Here is a 21,683-nt window from a genome sequence, read left to right on the forward strand (position 1 = left end):
CCATGACATACCAAACGGACCAATACCTTGGTTCAGGCTTTATCGTTAATACTTGTTACATACTTAAACATTTATCTGAAATTCCAACTTATCTAGCAGCCCCACCTGTGGGTGCCCTAAGTTGTTGGGAGGGCTGTTATTTCTCCAAAGGTGCTGAGAACGATGCCCCTGAGAACCAAGGGGACACTGGAAAGGGCCAACCACAGTCCCCAGGGTCTAAGGAGCAGGGCCTGGCCCAGAGAGAGATGAGCAGGGAAAAGGCCGAGGGCGGGCCATGGCCTAGGGAGCGGGGGTTCATGCGCTCTTCCTGGCATGGGGAGGAATGTGGAGCCCGCCCCAGCTGCTCCCCATTAAGCAGAACTGGCATTTCAGAGCACGTCAGAGGCGCTGGCTCCCAGCCCTGGAAGTCAGCATCTGGCCTCTGAGCCAGCGCGGCCTGCCCAGCCCCAGCCCTCTCACCTCAGTGGACCCTGACGGAGGGCCCCACCAGGCCCATTGTCATCCTGCCCGGCCTCAATGGGGCCATTCAGGGGCTTTGCAACAGGCCCCTCTGGAGGGCACTTCCTCCTCCCCCTCTGGAGTGCCCTGGGCCACAGCCTTCGCCTGTGTGGGTGGGGGGTCTGGCTGTGGTGAAAGCAGCCGGCAGCCAGGGCGACATTACTGAAAGCCGGATTGTTGACAGAGGGCACGGAACAGAGTCCCCCCATGTCACGGGACTCTGGGGCGCTCTGCCCACACTGTGCCCCCTCACCCCACCCGAGGCGGCCCCACTTCTGAGTGGTCCGCACCTGAGGACAGAGCAGCAAGGCCTCTCCTACTTTCACTGAGAAACCGAGGTGAGTCGTTGGAGCCAGATAAAGCGAGTTCAAGCCCAGGCTTTGCCAGGTCCTCGCTGTGCAGATCAGGCAAGTTGCTTCACCTCTCTGGGCCTTTCTTTCTCCATCTGTAAAATGAGACTAATGATATCTACCTCCTAAGGTGCAGATGGAAGGGGATAATTCACAGAAGCATGGAGTCTGATGCAGAGCTGCTGAATAAACATTCCCTTCCCCTCTTTCCCTTCTTATCTCTAGCTCTTCCTGATCCACAGAAGACCCCAGAAAATGTGCTCTCCCGTGACCAGCAGATCCAAAGCCCACGGATGGGGATATCTTGGTTCAGACTTTATCAAGAGGACACTGGCCCTTTGCAGACCTGGGACTCCAGCCGAGGCCCCTCTTAGCTCACCCGGTGCACCTTTTGCCAGCCCGCTCCGGCATCCTGAGTATCTCGTATCCACTTTGCACTTCCAGATCTCCTGCCCCAGGTTGCTCGTAAGCTCTGACTTCTGAACAAGCACACAGAGCAACAGATGCCGAACTCTCTGGGCACTGTCAAGCAACTTAAAGGCAGCCAGCTTGGGCCTTAAACAGAGGACAAAGGGACACACACTCTGGGTTCATGACCGCTCAGCAGGCGTCCTGGCTAACCCTTCCCGGTGGCCGACATCCCAATGTACTGCCCACCCTGTGTGGCCACGCCAGCCGCGGGGGGCGGGGAGAAGGGCCAGGGCTCCCTGGTCACCGGAGCCCTCTGCCATCTGCTCACCACATATTCAATCCAAAATATGCTGCCCTGTCATCTCTGAATTCTGCACGTATGCATTCAAACCTCAGCTCCTCTCACTCTAGGACCCCGTTCTCGCCTGCCCCACTCACCCAGCTCCCCCTTCTCTTCATCATCCACTTTGATCTTTTACTCCGGACCAGCCTTGTCAGAGCAGGGGCTGCAGACCATCCTCTGCACGTCTGCGTGGTCTTGCCTGTCAAAAATACAAATGCATGGACGGGCCTTGCCCAGATCTGCAAAATCAGAGGCTCTGAGGCCGGGGGGCCCAGGATTCTGCCCATTTAACAAGTACCCAGGCAATGCTGCTATATACTGAAGTTCAAGGATCACTGTCGTGGAGCAAAAGAGGATGCCTGGCATCTCTCTCTGGCCCCATAGGACCTTTCTTTGCACACTCCCTTTCCTGTTAATGACTATTACAAAGAATGCATTAATTGGTTTCCTTATTGCCAAATTACACTAATACAACTGAGCACTGCCATCTCATTTCTCAATTGCATTCCACCTTGGACTTACTTGAGAGGTTTCTATCCATACACTAGGGTACAGCAAAAAATAGACACACACACGCCCGAGACCTAACATTTATGGAGAACTCATCACATGCCAGGCGCTTGCCACATTCTTCATATAATTTGTGGCACTGAATGCTCAGAGCAGCCCTGGGAGGTCACTAATCTCATGGCCCTAGAGCAGATGAGGAGGCAGGGGCAAATCTAGCAACTCATCTAAGGCCGTATCCTGTGTGGACAGAGCCAGACTCCAAACCCTGGTCTGTGTGGCTGGGACCACCTGCTCTTACCCACCTCATTCTCCTGCCTTTTTTGAGGGAGCAGATCTCAAATCCAGGAAATCGCGCCCCTAAGTGGCCTCAGGATCCGCTGCAGAACCCTAAGAACTACAGCTGCCAAAGCCTCACCCCGGGCCTGCATCTGTGAGGGAGACGTCTGGACATGCGTACTGTTTTAATAATGCCACATGTTCCTGGCAAAGAGCCAACGGATATGTGCCTGGGTCACGCAGCTTGTTAAAGTAGGGTCTAGAAGGGGAACTAAGTTTCTTGACTCCAAAAACAGTGCTCCTTCGGCCTCCCCACATTGCCTGCCTCAATGCTAGGGTGCTGCCAGGGCTCAAAATAGATTTCCTACGGCCTCTCAAAGAGCATCTGGACACACACTCGCACACACACGCAAGCGTGCCTGTGCACACACATCTTCATGCACACACATGCATTCCCACGCGTACACGCATCCAGGCATGCACACACAGAGCCCTTCTTGGCGTCAGGCTCATCGTCTTCCAGGCACAGGGCAGTTTCCCTGTCCCCATTCAGGGCCAGGTCTGGACTTGAGGGTGGCTGGGGATGCCCTCCTCCATGGGGCTGGGATGGGATTATGTGGGATGAGGCTAGAGGAGCTGGGGATGAGGGAGAAAGCTACCTTCCTTCCTCCTGCAGACCCCCAAGAGGTCACCAAGCCTCTTCTTCCTCCTGCAGTGGCCCAGGCCTGACTGAGATGAGTGTGCACAAGGACGGGCAGTTTCCACGGCACCAGTGACCAGGGGAGCAGCTTTTAAATAGCCCTGCTTTACATAGACGGCAGCAAAAAATCTCCAACATCAGATTAGACAATAATTTCACCGACAGCCTGATTCAGAGGCTCAGCTAATCTGCTCCACTCTTATCAATGGGCTTTGCCCACACCAATACATAACCGCAGCATGATTGAAAGAACTGCGTCCACAGGCAGGCAGATTGCCTGGGCACAGCACCTGCCCATTGCGAAGGCTTCCCTAGGCAGAGCGGGAGGGCCCAGCACGGCCGCTGCAGCGAGCCCCTCCCCTTGGTCCTCGGCGGCATCCTGCCTTCTTCCCCACCACTGCTGGAATCATGCAATGCAATCTTCAAGCACAATTCAAGGAGAAAGGGAAGGAGACTTCAAAACAGCAAGGGATTGTGGGAGTCGGGCTCCGTACAGCTGTGGGAGTGGCTGTCCTCCTTTTGCTGAAGGGGCTAGAAAGGATCTCACAGCCCATCTGTGAGAAGGGCTGGGATGGAACTGCCTTTAGCTCCTGGAAGATGCCATCTCAACCAGCCCAGAGCACACCCAGCAGGGTGGAGAGCTGCAGGCCTCTAATCCTGAGCTCCCACGTCAGAGACTAGATCTCCCCTCCTTCTGCAGTTACCCAGAGAGATTACGGCCTCCTAACATGCTGACCAAACAGCTGCAAAGCCCAGTGCACAGGTAAATGAGATGTAAGAAATGGAGTGGGCATGGATTCTAGAAGTCTCTTTTATGATACCCTCCTCCTCTAGGGCTGCCCTGTCTATCCCTGCCATCCCTAATCACAGGGTAAAATAATTAGAGGCGATGGGGTCTGTGCCTCCAGACAGAGGTGGTAACTGAGTACTTTATAGGAAGGGGGCTTCTCTTAAGTACTACTTCTGAAGGGCTAAGGGCATAAGTGCCCCTGTGCTTCTTAAACTTTAATTTACCTATGACCTGGGGTTCTTGTTAAAGTGCAAATCTAATTCAGAAGGCTTGGGATGACGCCCAAGATTCTGCATTTCTACCAAGCTTCCAGGTGAGGCCATTACTACTGGTCCACAGACCATACCTTTACCAACAAAGGTTAAAGCACAAAAAGAGGAAGGAAGGAAGGAAGGAAGGAAGGAAGGAAGGAAGGAAGGAAGGAAGGAAGGAAGGAAGGAAGGAAGGAGGGAGGGAGGGAGGGAGGGAGGGAGGGAGGGAGGGAGGGAAGGAAGGAAGGAAAGGAGGGAAGGAAGGAAAGAAGGAAGGAGGGAAGGAAGGAAGGGAGGGAGGGAGGGAAGGAAGGAAGGAAGGAAGGAAGGAAGGAAGGAAGGAAGGAAGGAGGGAAGGAAGGAGGGAAGGAAGGAAGGAAGGAAGGAAGGAGGGAAGGAAGGAAGGAGGGAAGGAAGGAAAGAAGGAAGGAGGGAAGGAAGGAAGGAAGGAAGGAGGGAAGGAAGGAAGGAAGGAGGGAGGGAAGGAGGGAAGGAAGGAAGGAGGGAAGGAAGGAAAGAAGGAAGGAGGGAAGGAAGGAAGGAAGGAAGGAGGGAAGGAAGGAAGGAAGGAAGGAAGGAAGGAAGGAAGGAAGGAAGGAGGGAAGGAAGGAAGGAAGGAAGGAAGGAGGGAAGGAAGGAAGGAAGGAAGGAAGGAAGGAAGGACGGAGGGAAGGAGGGAAGGGAAGAAGGAGGGAAGGAAGGAAGGAAGGAGGGAAGGAAGGAGGGAAGGAAGGAAGGAAGGAGGGAAGGAAGGAAGGAAGGAAAGGAGGGAAGGAGGGAGGGAAGGGAGACAGAAGGGAATTGGAAGACAAAATGAAACAAGTGCATGTTGGCAAACCCAATTCTTACCCCCACATTCTACTGTGGGCATCTCAGAGCCAGCCCTAAGCTTGCATAAAGTAAGAGTCTGTTCAGAGGGTAAGAATTCCCCAACCTGAGCAAAACTATTACCCTTTCCCAGCCAACCTAACTCACCCACATCTTTGTGTTAAGACACTGACATTTGTGCTAAGACACTCACCCACCCTTTGCACTAAGAGCCCCCATAAAGAAGCAAAACTGCCAAAAGGATGATAGTTTGACCAATTAGTATCTTAAGGGACACAATGTAGATTTCTCAGTGGGGTCTGTAAGAAATAGTATAAGAGCCCTAGGCTGGGAATCATACCTGGATGCTAGTCCCAGCTCCACCTGAAATCTTGCCCGAGTCCCGTCACTTATTCACTAAACATTTAGTAAGCACTTACCATGTGCTGAGGATACAGCTGTGAACAAGCTGAACAAATCCCTTGTTCTCATGAAGCTGAAAGTCTAGCAGAGGAAAGCATATAATAAACACATAACATGCCAGAAGACTGCTCTGATTCTGGACAAAAATAAAGCAAGGTAAGGAGATAGATATCAAAGGAAAGCTGCTGTTTTATATAGGGTGGTCAGAAAGGGTCCCTTTGATAAAGTGACATCTGAGCAGAGACCAAAGGTAAGGGAGTGACCCATGTGAATATCTGGGAAGACATTTCAGGCAGAAAGAACAGTAAGTACAAAGGCCCTGAGGCTCAGCTTTCTCATCTATAAAATAAAGGGCTAAGAAAACAGGGTCTTTGTGATATAGCTCTAAGGTTCCCAAGTCTGCCCATCAAGAGCAGGAGAGGCTTTGGCGGTTGGGGGAAATGACCTGTCCTGTGTGCCTGGGTCAGGGTGGTGAAACCAAGAGGACACCTTCCCAGTCTCTTCCATTTTTAATAGTCCTATACATCTCTCTTTCCAGCTCTGTTTCGAGGAGCAAACTACCATTTGTTTTTAAGAAACAAAAATAATCTGCCCTGTTAAGGGTGAGATATTTTAAAACCACTGAATGGATTTTTCCTTCCCTGCTCTTTTATATTTTTTTATTTTTTATTTTTATTAATACATCTCCTCTCCTTCCAGTTCTAAAATAAGCACCCTGTCTGCCCATACACGAATCCAAAGGCAACACACTGCAGATGGCGTGGGCCTGGGGAGAGCCAGATGGAGGTCGCTTGGAAGGCACTAGATCTGGAGAATCCACCAAGGCAGCCTGGCCAGGCTGGCCTCACCCAGGGTCTGCTTCCTCTGAATCCAGGTGACGAGACGCTCTTAAAAACAGCAGTGGAATGTGGTGAGAGTTGGCATTTGCAAATGACAAATTTCTGACCGAATTCCAGTTCTTTGGAATGGAAAACCAGCAGCTTCCTGTTACAAAATGTACCAACAGTTCATGCCTAATACATGGGTGTGGGCAATTCATATATTTCGAATCTAAATTTGGCTAAAAATATAACAAAGCTGGCATATTTTTAGCCAGGTAAACATTTCTAGGGACTAGGTCAAATTTATATTGGTTTCTGCTCTGCAATCCAGAGAAGGAATGATTCTAAATGAGCGAGAAGCAGGGACCAAAGGGGAAAGTCACACAGGCCACCAGGCAGTTGGGAGTCACTGATTCTTGGTGACCGTGTCCAATTTGGGAGTGCTTCCCAGGCTAAATGGTTTGCCCCTTCCCATTAGAGAGGCAGCACCTTTTAAAGAATGAAGAAGGCCCACGCTGCTTTATAAGGCAAGCCTTACTTGGGTTTTACTACCTCTCACTCTGGAGAGCTGTAAGCACATCACTTGCCCCCTGCGTGCCCTCAGCTGTCCGTGTCTCTCCTCCCCACCCTCAGCCTAGAGTTGGGTTTCGTTAGAAGCAGCACAGAGGGAGGCCCGTGCAATGGGTGAAGATTCAGGCCCTGCAGATTCTGCCTGAGTTACAGGCCTGGCTCTTCCGCTTAGAGGTGGGGGAACTTGGGCAAGTTGCCGAGGCTCGGCAGGCCGTAATTCACCTGTAGAGTGGAGACAATCACTAAAGTGCCCACCTCAAAGGTTATTGCTTTTGTGATGAGGACGTTGGAAAATCCACAGAAGATGCTTAGGAGACTGCCCAGTGCATAGTGAGTGCTCAGTAAATAACAGCATCTACCCCACACCAGGCATTTGGACCCATGCTAATTGCTTTAATCCGCATGACCCATTGAAATGCTAAACTTTCTCTGGGGAAACTGAGGTTTGGTGGGTCTGCCTTGTCTAAGCTGCAGTTTAACAACTATTTATTGAGCCTACAGTGTCCCAGGCCCCACACTAGCATGGGGGAAGCTAGGCGCCTGGGTGATACATGGGGAGCGAATATTTTAACCCGGGTCTCTCTGACTTCTAGCTTGGGGGGTGGAGGGGGCCTAAGAGGCTGGACAGAAAGAGTGGGGACATGAAATCAGAGTGTCCGTACTGACTCCATGTGGTCCTGGTCAAGTGATTGACCTCCTCTGAGCCTCACACATAACATGGATGAAATGCCACCAGTCTTACCACATTGTCGTGAGGCTTAAATAAGATGATGTATGTAAAGTGTCTGGCCCGTGGGAGGTGTTCAGCAGTGGTCTCTTGCTACAATGACACCATCCACACAGAGGGCTGGTTTTCTCGTCCATTGAGCCAAATGCAAATCTTTCTAATAGGCAGGGATTAAGAGTACTTTACTACTTGGTAGAAGGAGGGGAAAAGAACATATGGTAGGGCTGGATCCACTTCTCTAAACCATCAGGCCATTCAGAGTGGACCCTCTGGCCACCATGAGTGGGGTGGAAAGAATACTGGAGCCAGAAGATGGGAGGCCTCAGTTCCAGTTTTGTTCTGCCCTCATTGCTGGGTGACTGTGGGCAAGTCACACCCCTCTCTGGGCCACAGTTTCCCCATCCGCAACAGAGCTGTGAGAATAGGTGGCCCCCGAGGGCTACACTGGCTCACATGTCTCGAGAGTCTAGTCCGGAGAGGCGCAGATCACTAAGCAGACATCCCAAGTAAGCCCGGTTATTCTAAATCTGGTTTTGTCACCTAAATAGTGCTGTTTTCCCCCAAGAGCTGCCTTCTTCTGTCCAGAGACAGTTAACGACCAAAGTTCCCACACCAGAAGGTCTAACAGCTCTGGAACACTTGTGGCCCACACATTTTGACGTAAACATGCGTCACTCCCAGGTCTGAAAAGAATCAAAGCAAATCAGCATGAAATGGGGCCTGTCTGCTGAGCTGTAGCCAAGCGGCCTGTGGCAGGAGGACAGGAAGAGAAGTCTCTCAGCTGTTAAGCACATGGACCCCGCTGGGCCCCCCAGCACAGGGGTGACCTGGGGGGCGGCAGCCACGGCTGTGAGAGAATAAGATCGTGCCCAGATTGCAGCAGGATGTGGGCAAAAGCCAACGGGGCTCCCTGTTCTATAAACGTGGAGCCTCCAGAGACAGGCTGGGACAGGCCCAGGAGGCCAAGGCTGGGAAAGTGGGGAACAGGCCCCAAGGAGAAGAGGGTTTGGACATGTGGTTGTCTAAAGCTACACCTCAGTACAGGACTCAGGCCCTCCTCCAATTACTGGCAGAAGAAGACAGTGGCTAAGAGGTCTTGGAATTAGAGAGACCCAGGTTGGAATCCTGTCACTGTCTGTGGCACCTGTGTGGCCTGAATAAGTTCCACGCCCCACCCCCAGGCGGTCTCCCTAGTGACTCCTCATTTTTCTTCTTACTGGTAAAACAGGATCAATAGCGGCTCATAAAGTTCGTGTGAGGATTGAATGAGATTATGTATGGAAATGGAACATAAATGATTGCTGTCATCATCATTCCTGGAAGGCTGTCCCATCCTGGGACTCTCTAAACCCTCCCCTTTTCTTCACCAGCTAAAATCCTTCAGAACCCTTGTCAGTCCCCCTTCCAAAGCTGGTGTGTGTGTGTGTGTATCTATGTGTGTGTCTCTGTGTGTGTGTGTGTCTGTGTGTGTCTGCCTGCCAAAGCCCTCCAAAGCCCACGGTGTTCTCTCCCCCTCAACCCCTCCAGCCGATCGAACAGTCATTGTCACATCCTGACAGATCTTCCACTGGAGCAGCCAGACCATTTAGACATTATAAACAGCCTTACATAAGGGAATCTGCCTCCTCCTACCCAGCCAGCCCAGGCGCGCTTCCCTAAGACCCGGTGTTGGAGAGCTTGGATGCTGGCCTCAGCCAAGGTTCAGGTCGCCCTCTCTGTGTCTCCTACACTTGGCCACCCACCATCTCGTGACCTTCTCAGTTCACATGCCAGGAGGGAGTTCTGCAGAACACATGGCTTAGCCATGGCTTCATGAGCACAGCTGGTGCTCCATATCTACTTACTCCTGTTTTTCAATTCTTTCTTTCATCTTCCCCCTCCCATCCCTCTTTTCATCTGCAAATTATAACTAGGAACCTACTATGTGCTGACCCAGTCTTAGCAGAGATCAAAAGAGACACATCCCTGATCTCATGGAAGCCATGGTCTGGCTAAAGAAGCCATCACAGGCCAAGCTGTGGGGGCTATAGAGCAGACTATGGAAGCACAGAGGAGAAATACTACCATGGTGATGGTGGAAGGCTTCCTGGAGGAGGTGACACAAAGCCTGAGCTTGAATGGGTAAAGGATGGGGAGGATTTAGCCAGGCAAAGGAGAACTAAGTAGTGGGGACAGGAAGAGCGTTGAAGCAGAGAAAGGAGCTTGCTTCTACTCATACTCCTCACCTTCTCACTGCCTAGATGAGTAGGACTCAACCAGGGCTTTTAATATTTTTTTTAATTTCCTCATTAAAAACAATTTCTTTTATACTTTCAACTTTGGAAACATCTTAGATTTTTAGAAAAGATGATCAAATCAACTTGGATCTTCATGATTCCATAAAATGTCAGCAACTATTCTCATGAAAGAACAGGAATTAAGCCAAGATTCTCACACTACACCAGAAAGGAGATAAGGAGTCCAGATCCTAAACCCAGTGAAATAAACTTGGCCAGGCTATTTATTGTCAGTGAGTACACACACACACACACACACACACACACCCATTCCTATCTTATTTATGTTCTCATGGGTACACAGTCGATTTCAAGGTGAACTGCTAATGTGTACTCTAGCCAGAACTTTGTTTTGTTTTTCAACATTTTATTTTGAAAAATTTCAAACAGAAAAGTTGAAAGAATTGCACATGTATCTTCACCTAGATTTACCAGTTGTTAACATTTTATGACACTTACTTTCTCCTCTCTGAGGATATACTAACCTTTTCCCCCCGAATTATTTGAGTTAGTTGCTGACGCCACGACACTATCTCTCTAAATATTTCAGCACGTATCTCCCAAGACAAAGGACATTTTCTTAACATAACGTCAATACTGTTTATATCGATAGAATAACATTCTCTCGTACACCATCTGAATTCAAGTATCTCCAATTGTCTCCAAAAGGAACTTCCTAGGATCTGTGGTTTTGCTCCTCCAGGTTCCAGGCAAGGATCTCTCACTGGATTTGGTCATCATAGCTCTTTGGTCTCCTTTTCTAGGGTAATTCTCCAACTACTTTTATTTTTTTTTATGACTTAATTGTATTTATTTATTTATTTATTTTATTATGTTATGTTAGTCACCATACATTACATCATTAGTTTTTGATGTAGTGTTCCATGACTCATTGTTTGCATATAATACCCAGTGCCCCATGCAATATGTGCCCTCCTTAATACCCATCACCGGGCTAACCCATTCCCCCACCCTCTCCATCTACTTTTTAAAATTTTTTGTCTTTCATGACGTTGTCAGTTTTGAAGATACCAGACCTGTTGTCTGGTATTTATTTGTTGGCAATTTATCTGATTGCCAACAAATGATTCCAAACAAATTCCCCATTTTTCCAGATTGATTGATTGATAGCACATGCATATGCACAGGGGGAGGGGCAGAGGGAGAGGGAGAGGGAGAGAATCTCAAGCAGACTCCGCACGGAGTGCTGAGTGCAGAGATCGACACAGGGCTGGATCTCACAACCTGAGATCATGACCTGAGCCAAAACCAAGAGTTGGTTACCTAACTGACTGAGCCACCCAAGCGCCCCCTCAGATTCCCCATTTTTCCCTTCCTCTCTCCAGGATCAGCCCTGCCAGCTACCCAGTGAAAACACTTAATTGGACCTTGTGGCTTCAGAGCACTTGGAACTTTACAAATCCCAGAGGGGTTTAACTGATATTATTAAGCAACTAATATTTATTTAATATTGAAAGAATATTTTCAATATTTCCAAACCTTAGGGGTGGAAGGGAGGAGTCAAATGTCATATGTACCAACCCCAAGGAAATTTTATAGCCATTTACTTTGATTTAGTATTAACAATGGCTTTTCAGGTATTTTTTTTCAAAGTGCGTTCACACTTGCTATTTAAGAACTTAAACTTTGGGGTCAAGGGGTACCTGGCTGGCTCAGTTGGTAAAGAGTAAAAATCTTGATCTCAGGGTTGTAAGTTTGAGCCCCATGTTGGGTGTAGAGATTAACTAAAAATAACAAAATCATAAAAAAAAAGAACTTTGACTTTGGGGTCAAACAGATATGGGCTCAAATTCTGGATTCAGAGTCTCGGTCCTAATAATTGCTTCTGTTAAGCTTCATAAGAACCCTTCAAAAAAGGTAGAGCGAGAATGATCCTCTCCATTTTGTAAGTCAGGTAACTGAAGCTCAAACAACAATGTTACTTGTTGAAGGTCATGCAGCAAAGCATCCAAAGAGATAGAACTAGAACCAAAGTTGCTGACTCCCAGAGCTGTCCTTTCCATTTCTCTTCAGGAAGTAGCATCTTCCTCCTCGGATATTGTGAGGATTAAATAACATGATACGTGTCTGGTGCAATGCATTATGCTAGTACAGAGGCTATGCTCAGTCAGTGTCGGTGACTGTTAGTATCGTTATTTTTACTTTGTCGCACTGCTGTGAGTAACTGATTTTGTTCAAAGGCCCCAAAAGAAGTCTGAGAGCCAGGCTCATAATTATCTTGACTTCCACCAAGGCAGGGCGGGGGTTGAAACAACCTAAAATTCACTGAAGGTATTAAGGTTTCGCTTGGAAGTAAAGACAAAATATTCTGAGGCTGTGGGGCCATTGTTTGCAAAACACAAGAGAGGGTCTGTTTTCCTTGGGAAAAGGACACTAAATCATGAGTCATTCTTTAGGTTGTGGGTGGGTGACTTGAGGTTCCTGAGAAAACTTTTGTGTCGCTCACTATTGTCGTATGTGGACTGAAACACAAAAAGCCTGACCCAGTTTTGTTCCCCAAATCCCATGACCCATTCTGCCCAAGACATTCTAGGAACACATTGTCCATCTCCTTGAACAATGGAACCAAGACACAGAGTAGCCATTGAAATTGGCCCTGAGGCAATTAGTAAAACACCGTTGGGCAGCCGGCCATGCCTTGGGGCACCTCAGTGACCAAACTGATCACAAGGCCCAGCTCCCACCATAATGATGCCAGCCGTAAGGGAAGAGGGCTTTCCTTCTGCCCTCGAAACAATAAGTAGCCATTCAGAAGCCCAACCAATGGGATTGTTCCATTCTTGGTCATAATGGCAAGGCCATTACATTGTCCAGGGGCTATAGGGCTGGCTCAAGCAAGGTCTTACAAAGAAGGCTTCCTATAAGTTTGGTTTGCAGTAGATCCCTCGGCTTGGCTGGTGCTATAGGGATGGTATATCTAGAACCAAAATGTGGAGGTTTCATTTCACAATTCTGGATATGACTCATTTAGAGGACATTGTTCTTAATTTAGTCTTGCTCCCCATTCATCTAACCAAAGCCCTGCTCTGTTCTCTGCTTCCATGGTGCTAGTCATCTGTTCTTCCATGTAATCAACTGTGCACTTGGGAGGCACTTGAGAGACATGTAGGGTGGAAAGAACGTGAGCTTCTGATGAGGCAGATCTGGTTTCCAAACTTGGCTCTGCACTTGCATAATAAAAATAGGCAATACCATGCATTCTTTGCTTATTAAGTGCCAGACACTGTGCTCAATAACCTACCTGTACCCATTTTTACTTTATAGGTGAAGACGCTATCATCTTGAGATGTGAAGTAACTTGCCCGAAGCCTGGATTCAAACCCTGGTCCGTCCCTCAGTGAAGCCTGATCTACCATGTAAAATGACCTCCGAGTGAGAACTCCCTTTGCTCTCAAGCTTCCTCATATAAAATGCATAGACTACGTTACATTTTACCCATTGCTTGCGTCTCAAATTATATGTAAACAAACATATATACAAATATATAGAACAAATATGTATATAAAGCAATAAAGAAATATGTATACATACAAAACAAATACATACACAAAATAAAGATATATATAAAGCAGCGGAGACTACCTGACACATAATAGATGCTCCAGAAATGCTCCCTTCCCTGCTGCTCACGCAGATTCTAGGAAAGAAAAATCTCTGACCTCAAGCCCAAATCTCACTGGGTGGTTCAGCTTTTTCAGACTAGCTTCTGGAGTTTCTCCAAGTCTTCATTAAAACACCTCTCTCAAGGGGTGCCTGGGTGGCTCAGTCATTAAGCATCTGCCTTCGGCTCAGGTCATGATCCCAGGGTCCTGGGATCAAGTCCCACATCGGGCTCCCTGCTCCGTAGGAAGCCTCCTTCTCCCTCTCCCACTCCCCCTGCTTGTGTTCCTGCTCTCGCTATCTCTTTCTGTCAAATAAATAAATAAAATCTTTAAAAAAAAAAACCACCTCTCTCAAGGCCACATCTCTTATGTCATAGAAGTAAGTAACATGGAACACCAAGATTTGGTGCTTCAGTCTTGGTCACAGAGGAAGAGAGTGTGAGAAGTGGGAAGCAAATCTAGCTGTTCCGAAGGCTGGAAATTGGGCTGTAATTCCTCCAGCCTGGCCTTTGATGTGTGTGCGCTTACATGTGCTCATTACTTTAAGCTGTTCCATGTGTACATATTTGTATATGTGTGTGTGTGTATGTGTATATACACATATCCAGAAGTAGACGTATTTATACACATGTATATACACACACATAATGATATCCTAAATAAGCCACCCCTCCCACCCTCAGAGTGCCTTCAGAAAATTAACCCATGGAATAAGCAATAATATGCGAAATATAAACATTCTTGCATGTTGGCGGATAACCATGCTATACATTCCCCTCTAAGAACGGAGAAAGAGAAGAAAGGGTATAACACAATAGCAGAAAAATGCACTAATCAAATCCATAATCAACTTTGATGATGGAGCAAGGATTCTAATCAAAACACAATGGGGCAAAGTGGCAACAGGTTGTAAGCTTGGAGCTGCACTCTCTTCCCAGGGGGCCTCACCTGCTCTTTCTTTTTAAACATCTAAAACACCCACAGAGGATGTCAATCACTTCTAATTACTTTTTAAAGGAATGAGTTGCAAGTTGAACACCAGGCTCCTAAAAACAGGAAATTTCAAAGTATTATATATATAATTTTTTTTCCCTACAGCTGCTTCTTAAAAATAAGCTAACCTCTCCTCAAATAGCTCATGTGCATTCCTTATCTGAAGGTCAGCCGGCCAGGGTTTCTGAACGAACGCAGAGCATGCCTCTAAAACAATTCTTTGCATATGGTCATAATTTATACCCCACGTTAACAGAGCAGATGCTATAAATGTTCACTCTTGGGGGAAGGCCCAGGTATCCCAGCACGAGGAAGGGAATTCGGGAGGGATGTGCAGCCGCAGAGCACAGGCCCCCCAGGTGGGGGAGAGCCCAGCTGTAGGTTTGGGGAGAGGTTCAGGGTGAGGGGCCCGGGGAGTTGACAATGAGGCTGCACCTAAGAGCTGTTTGCTGGCTACCTTAGGTCTTTTCACACTTGATGGACGTGGAGAGCTGGCTTGGGAGGAAAGGGTTGTCACTGGCTGAACAGAGTTGCTGCATAATAAAAGAAGCCGTGAGAACCACCTCCCTTCCCCTGTAACTACCATGTAGACTATTCTGAACCCCAAGCTAATAACAACAATCACTGTCATTTTCCCAAGAGTCTGAACCAGGTCTTTATGGATACCACCTCCCAGCTTCTCCTAAGGAGCCTGCATATGCAGAATTCTTATCCACCAGCCAGCAGGCAAAGCCAATCCTTCAACTGCGAGATGCTTTTGTTCTTCTCACCACCTTTTAAAAAGAAGATACTAGATACAGAGCCAATTACCTGTTGCATGAAAAGTGCAGCTTCCCTGTGGTGACATCATCTTCCGCTCTGTACCACAGCATGGCCCTGCCCCTCATCCTTCCCTCTCATGGTCATCTCACCTCCTCTTCTCCCCACCCAGCCAGTCCTGCCCATCTGAAGCCCAGCCTCCTCCAGGAGGCCATCTGGATTTCTCCAGCAGTTATGGCCCTTCCCTTTCTTCAGGCCCCCTAGCATATCTTTCAACCCTCTCTGTATTGTGTCCTATTGCCCTTGGTACATCAGTTACACCTCCCAACTAGGCTATAAAATCCCCAAGGCCCAGGCCATGTCTTATTGACTCTGTGCACCTGCCAGGGTAAATGATGGAGGGAGGCAACTATGAAGGCTGGGAAGACCACCAGCCTTGAAGCTAACCCAACCTGAGCTGAACTCCATTCCATCGCACCGAAGCAGGATGACCTGGAGCAAGTTACTCTATCTTGCTGAGCCTCACTCACTCTTCTAGCTCAACAGGTAGAGCTGGGGTCTTACCAGGGCCTGCAAGTAAGCTGGAAGTCTGTGGTTATCTCTCTAGAGCACAGTGGTTAAGGGCATGGATTCCAGAACCAGACTGTTCTAACTCTACTTCTGCTACTCACAAGCTTACTGACCTGGTCTTTGCCTCAGTTTCCTCATGAGCAAAATGAGAATAATAACACTTATGTCACTGGATTGTCAGAAGAACCAAAAGAGGCTTTTTATGTACTAGTCTTTAGAGCAATTCCTGGCATGTAGAAAGTGATTATATTATTTGTTTTGCCATTATTATATTATTAATTTGTCATTATTATATTATTTAACTTGCCATTATTATGTTATTTGATTGCCATTATTATATTATTATTATAGAAAATTATTGTTATAGAAAATGTCATGTCTGCTTTTAAGTGGTACTGTGAGGATGAAATAATATCATATGTAAAGAGCCAGGCACTAAACAAGTGGCTGTACCCTTCCCTCATGTTCAGGCCATGCCTGGTACTAATAGATGCTCTGTAAATTCTTGTGAACTCATTAATACCTTTTCCAAGGGCTAGAGAGATAAGCTATGCCTCTTCTCACTTACAGGCTATTAGATCCAGGTTCAACATGCCTTATCTCTTGGTTTAGCAATATAAATAGCTAATTCTATTAAGTGTTCCTTATTTGCCAGACAATGGGCTAAACACTTCACATGTTATTCTTCTTAATCCTTACAATTTGTATGGTTGCTTATGCCCATTTTTACAGATGGAAATACTAAGGCCCAGAGAGGTTAATTAACTAGGTCACCCAGCTGGTATGTGGCAAAAACGGGACACCACAGATATCTGCCTGACTTTAAAACCTCTGCTAGCGACTGCACAACCCAGCCTTCTGCCAAAAGCTCCCTGAATAAAAGGGGGAGTCAGAGGCCCCAAGATATCATCTGCCATATAACTCATCATCTGACTATCTTCCAGTGATAAATACCAGGTTTTGGATTAGGGACTACAGAAGTCAAGCCAGACACAGTCCTCAAGCCTATAATAGGGAGGCTTTCCTGGATGGTGAACAGGCACCATGTTAGAATGAAAGGAAGCCCTGTCCAAAGAAGGGAAAACCGCCTTTGCCAAGGTCACTTTGATACCAAGGTGGGGCAGTGAGAACAAGGACCCGCCGCCTGCCTCAGAGAAGAGCCCTCAGGAAGCCCAAACGTGGATAAGGAAAGAGGAGGCTGGTAAAGAGTAGGATAGTCCATCAGGAAATAGCCAATGTCCTCAGCAGTCCATCTAAACCATCCTCATGATCAGCATACAAGGTCCCACTGAGGGCAAGGCAGGTGCAATGGGGGCACGCTGGGGATGGTGGGCCAAGAGTAAGAGAGGGAAACGAAGCCTTGAGGGACCAGGACCCTGCCAGCCCCTTTAGCAACAGCTGGAAAATGTTTTTTCAGAAAACAGGGGACTGCAAGTCTTCCAACAACGTTTGTTAAATACAGGGTCAAATGGGCAAAGGCAGAACAGCTGCCTGGGTAGAAACAATCCCATGTCTACGTTCTCTCTCATTCCTCAGGTCCTCCTCATCAGGCTGGAAGGGTGTGTGTCACATCCCAGAGTCCCTGCTCTGGCCTCCCACATACCACCCAACATACCTCATAAGCCCCACCTCCAAGGATGGAGAGGAAAACCTCACAAGAAGGTACCCCTGAGCTCATTCTCATTTTGGAGCCCGCTGGGCCAATCCTGTGGCTCACAGCAGAAAAAGAGAACAGAGGGCAGAACCCTAGCGGAGCCAGGCCCCCCGGAGCATAGGGGAAAATCTTGCCTTCCTCCCACATGCCATCACTCAGACCTGTCAGCTTCCAAAAATGTTTAGCTAGTGCAGCAGTGAGGGGCATGCTTATCAGCCTGGTGTGGGAGCTTAATCTGCTTTGAGGGCCTTCTCCAGCCCAGAGTTCCAAAAGTCTGCTTACAATTAGCTCCCAGCTCCAGTTCCTCCATCGGAAAGGCTAGCAATGTGTCGAGTTCTAGCCTCTGATCAGAGAAAGCTCCAGGAGAAGGTGGACACAGTGTCAGCAGAGAGGAAAGTGCCAACAAGGTCAGCTGGTCTGTTGCCACTTCCCTGACACCAGCCCCAAACCACCTCCCCCTCTGGCTTCCCACCTCTCCTGACCGGGACAGTCACATCCGTCAGGTCAGCCTGTCCCCAAAAGTCCCTGCTGACTGACTGCCAAGAAAATACAGCATGCCCCTGCTCCCTCCTACCAGATTGGGGGTGGGGGGAGGAGCAGGGAGGGCAGGAGGCCAAAAGAACCTGATTGGCCCTTGCTGATTTCCTTAAAAGAGATTGCGCGGCCTGGGCCTGTCACCCAGCCGAATCGGGTGATGCAGGCTCTGTCTGGAAAGGTAAAAGTCACCAATTCTCTTCAAGCCCAAGCCATCCCCTACCCCCACACCCAGTCACCCGGGCTACCAGCGCCGGGATCTACTCCCCAGGAAGGAGGAGCTTAGCTTCGGGCAGCTATTTGGAGGCAGCCGCCCCCACCCCCACCCCCGCCGCAACCGCCAGCCAAGACGCTAGGAGTCTCCGGCTGCCTGGCTCAGCCGGTGCACCGGGCAATGCTACGGCAGGCAGTCCCAGCACAGCGCCTGGAATCCTGTCGGCCCAAGGCACGGGCAGGGGCAGGCCATCGTCAAGCCGAAGGGAGCAGGTCGATTGCAACCCCCAGACCCCTCTGCCTAGGTCTTGCTGCCAGGCCTGGGGGCGTCGAGCCCAAGGAGGCCTCGGGCCATTCCTTGGCAGAGACAGAATCTCTGCAGAACCGACAGCCAGCCAGCCGTTGCCGCAGACACTGCCTTCTTGAGGCCAAGCTCTCAACATGCAGGACCTGACATTACCAGAGCTGCCCGTTTTTTGTTTTTTTGCCTTTGTGTGTGTGTGTGTGTGTGTGTGTGTGAACACGCTACCCGTGCCCCCAGAAGGAAGCTGCGGGCGCGCCCACAGCCGGGTCTCTCCGAGCTCCTTCAGGCAAACCTCCGGCACCCGGCCACACCCACCGGCCAGCCCACTCTCCCCGCGCATCCCCAGGTCTGCCAGCCTAAGTGGAATGGCTCCCTTCGCCCACCGGGCAGCCCTTTCCCCCATCCAACCAAGCCACCTTCCCCCCAAGAAGTATTCACCCACCCTCCCAGAACAGTGCCCCGGCACACAGCGCCTCTCACCTGGGTATCGAACCCGTTTTCCACCGAGCCGCTCTTCCGCAGCGGGAGCCCCTCCCCCGCCGGCTCCTGCGGCCCCTGGGATTTCAGGGGGATCTGGCTAGGGTAGGTAGTCTTGCTCACCTCCACCTTGCTTCCCAACTTGAGGTAGCAGGGCTGGGGGCCGGCCCGGGCTGGGGGCACGTGCAGGATGGGCGCGGCGCTGTGCACGGGTTTGGGCAGTCCCGACTTCATTTTGGAGGCGACCAGGATGGCCGGCATCTTCTCCCGGGGCTTCGGCTTTCCCAGCACGTCCCTGGCAGCGGCGGCGGAGGCAACCGCTAAAGGCAGCGCGGGTAGCAGAGCAGGCGCCGGGCCTCGGCCCGCGAGGCGCCCACCACCAGCGGAGGAAAAAAAAAAAACCCGGGTCGGGGAGCTCGCAGCAAGCCCGCGAGCGCGCCTTCGGGGTGCGGGATGGAGCAGAGGACTGGTCGTGGAGCTCAGCTGGTCCCACCTGGACTGATGCTGCAGCCGGGTTTCACGCCCCTCCTGGGCGGCCTGTTCAAGGGATGTGGGCGTTCAGGGGCTGTTCCCTCTTGCGATTCTCCTCCTGGGAACCCGATGCTTGGACGCCCATATTAACTTGTCACTGCATCTCCGAAGTGAGGAGGCCCCTTTGGAAGAGGAACGGCGGGGACGCGCGCCTCCCGCTCCGGGAGGCTGCGGGTGTGAGCGGGCGAGGGTAGGAGCGAGCAGCAGGGGGGTTGGGAAGGAGCGAGCAGAGGAGGACGGAGAAGGAGAACGCACGGAGCCCAAGACGCCTCCACCAAGAGGCAGCTGTTGCCCCGATCTCGAGCACCGCAGTGTCACCCGCGACGCAGAGGCGCGGCGACAGCCCCCGAAAGGTCTCTCTAGGCGTGACAGTCACCACGGCTTAGGAGTCCCCCGGACAGATAGCACCTTAGCGCCAGCAGGTCTGCACATGCTCCGTGAGCTAAAGCGCAGGAAGGCTGTGGCCGTGGGGCGCGGGCACCCGGACGCGCGGCTGGCTGGCTGGGCAGAGCTGCGCTCGCGAGCGGCGGCCCCGCTTCCCCGGGAGGCTGCGCTGGCTACGGGGCTCGGAGCAGGGGAGGACAGGCTGCGGCCCGCGCGGCTGCGGCGCGCGCTGACAGCCCGGGCCGCCCCGGCGCGCCCATTGGTCCGTGGAGGGCCAATCAGCGCCTGCAGTTCTCTCTGCAAAGGGGGCGTGGCCTCAACTCCCGGGCCGCGGTCGAAACTCTGGGGCCGCGCTTGGCCGCCAAGTACAAAGCCGGCTGGTGGCCGCTCTGCGGCACTGCTCTTGCCGCGCGCTTCCCAGCGAGCCGATACTCCCGCGTCCCCGAAACCTTCTTTTTGAAAAATGCCCTTTCGAATGCAAAGGCCCGCCTTGGGGCCCCGCGGGCAAGACTCGGGGGGGAGTTTGTTTCCTTTTTTCAAATTGTTCTGGTCACCTTAACGGTTTGAATCTTCCGGAATCGCGCCCGCCGCCCTGCGGCCCCCCATCTGGACTGGGCAGGGCTGTTCCTCGTCTCCTGCGTTGAGGACTCGCCAGCCATTTCTCCTCTTTTCTGCCAGCACTTCCAGGCGGGCTGGGGGGGCCTCCGAAGAGCTTCCTCTGCAGCTTTCAAAGGCTGCCCTTTTCGTTTAACTCTTTGAAGTATTTATAGGCAAATACAGTACCCGGAGAAGCCTCCCGCCCCGAGTCCGCTCCCGCTTGCAACCTACCGCGTACTCTGTCATTAGAGTGGCCAGAGGAAGCCAGGGGAGGCTCCATGACCCTGGCTGGCTCAGGCTAACCCTTGCTGCGTTTCTCGTAGGAGCCCCTCCCTGTCCGCGCCTTGGACGCACTGGCCCCACAGGTTCCTCGACTTTAATGCGTCCGAGGATTTCTCGCTTCTCAGTTGCTCTTTGGGTTCCTCGCTGACGCAGAGTCTATGAGAATTGGAGAGCAAGATCCAAACAGGCCCAAACCCTCGCGGTTCATGGATGAGGAGCCCCCACCCTGGAGAATAGCCTGGATTTAAACTAGGCGAGTTCTTTCATCAGACATGCATCCTTACAAGGCTTCGGTTTTCACTTGGAGTAAAGGAGGAGGTTTGACTACATTTATATCATGTGCTGTTGTTTGGATTAAATGAGACGGTTTAGCTGTCTAATTAAATGACGGTTAAGCATAAGTACCTGTCAGTGTAAGGGGTCCATAGATGTTGGGCATTATTATCCCTGTTATTAAATTACTGCTACTCCCCTCCCCAGTCATCTCTGCTTATAAGCTGTTTGTCTTTTTTCTCTGTCTCTAAGATAACAGGTTTTCCCTGTATGTCCACCCTGTAGCATGATTTACAATGCTGATAGCATTGATTTATCATTATCCAGACCAAAGGAAAACTGGAAACAATCTCTGAAAGCAGCATTAAGAAATGAGAAGGTGCCTTCTTACACTGGCCTGCTCCCTCCCCCACCTTATCTTCCATCCACTCTAGATAGTGACTTTCTACTCTAGCTAGGCTGAAATACATAGTTTTATATATAATTCCAGGTATTCTCCCTCTCTCTGAAATTAAATCATACATGGTCTGTGCCACTTACTTAGCACTCAGCCCTTTGCTATCTAATGCCACCTTTTTTCATTTCATATTTATTCTCTTCTTAGAGAGTAAGCCTCATGAATTTAGGAACTGCGGTTTTAACCTTCATTCGAGTCTCTCAGCATCATATAATGCTATGGAAAGAACAGCCACCCAGATTGTTACTGCATACCCTGCGTACGTGAGTGATGATAGCA

General features: G+C 50.1%; 1 protein-coding gene across 7 annotated transcripts in view; it reads right to left on the reverse strand.

Annotated features, from left to right (window-relative positions):
* The window catches only part of NAV2 (neuron navigator 2), a 393,377-nt gene extending 373,417 nt beyond the window's left edge, over window positions 1-19,960 (reverse strand). For all 7 annotated transcript variants that reach the window (XR_010406923.1, XM_045894013.3, XM_064576736.1 and 4 more), the window contains exon 1: window positions 18,884-19,960. Coding sequence is in view for 6 of the 7 variants with exons in the window: in XM_045894013.3 (XP_045749969.2) it covers window positions 18,884-19,141 (258 nt within the window). In the remaining variant the exon portion in view is untranslated. The remainder of the gene's footprint in view (window positions 1-18,883) is intronic.
* Window positions 19,961-21,683: the final 1,723 nt, after the last annotated feature.

The sequence above is a fragment of the Mirounga angustirostris genome, unplaced genomic scaffold (genome assembly GCF_029215605.1).
Source record: "Mirounga angustirostris isolate CCGP_5_RB_7025 unplaced genomic scaffold, mMirAng1.0.hap1 SCAF_13, whole genome shotgun sequence".
Lineage (NCBI taxonomy): Eukaryota > Metazoa > Chordata > Mammalia > Carnivora > Phocidae > Mirounga > Mirounga angustirostris.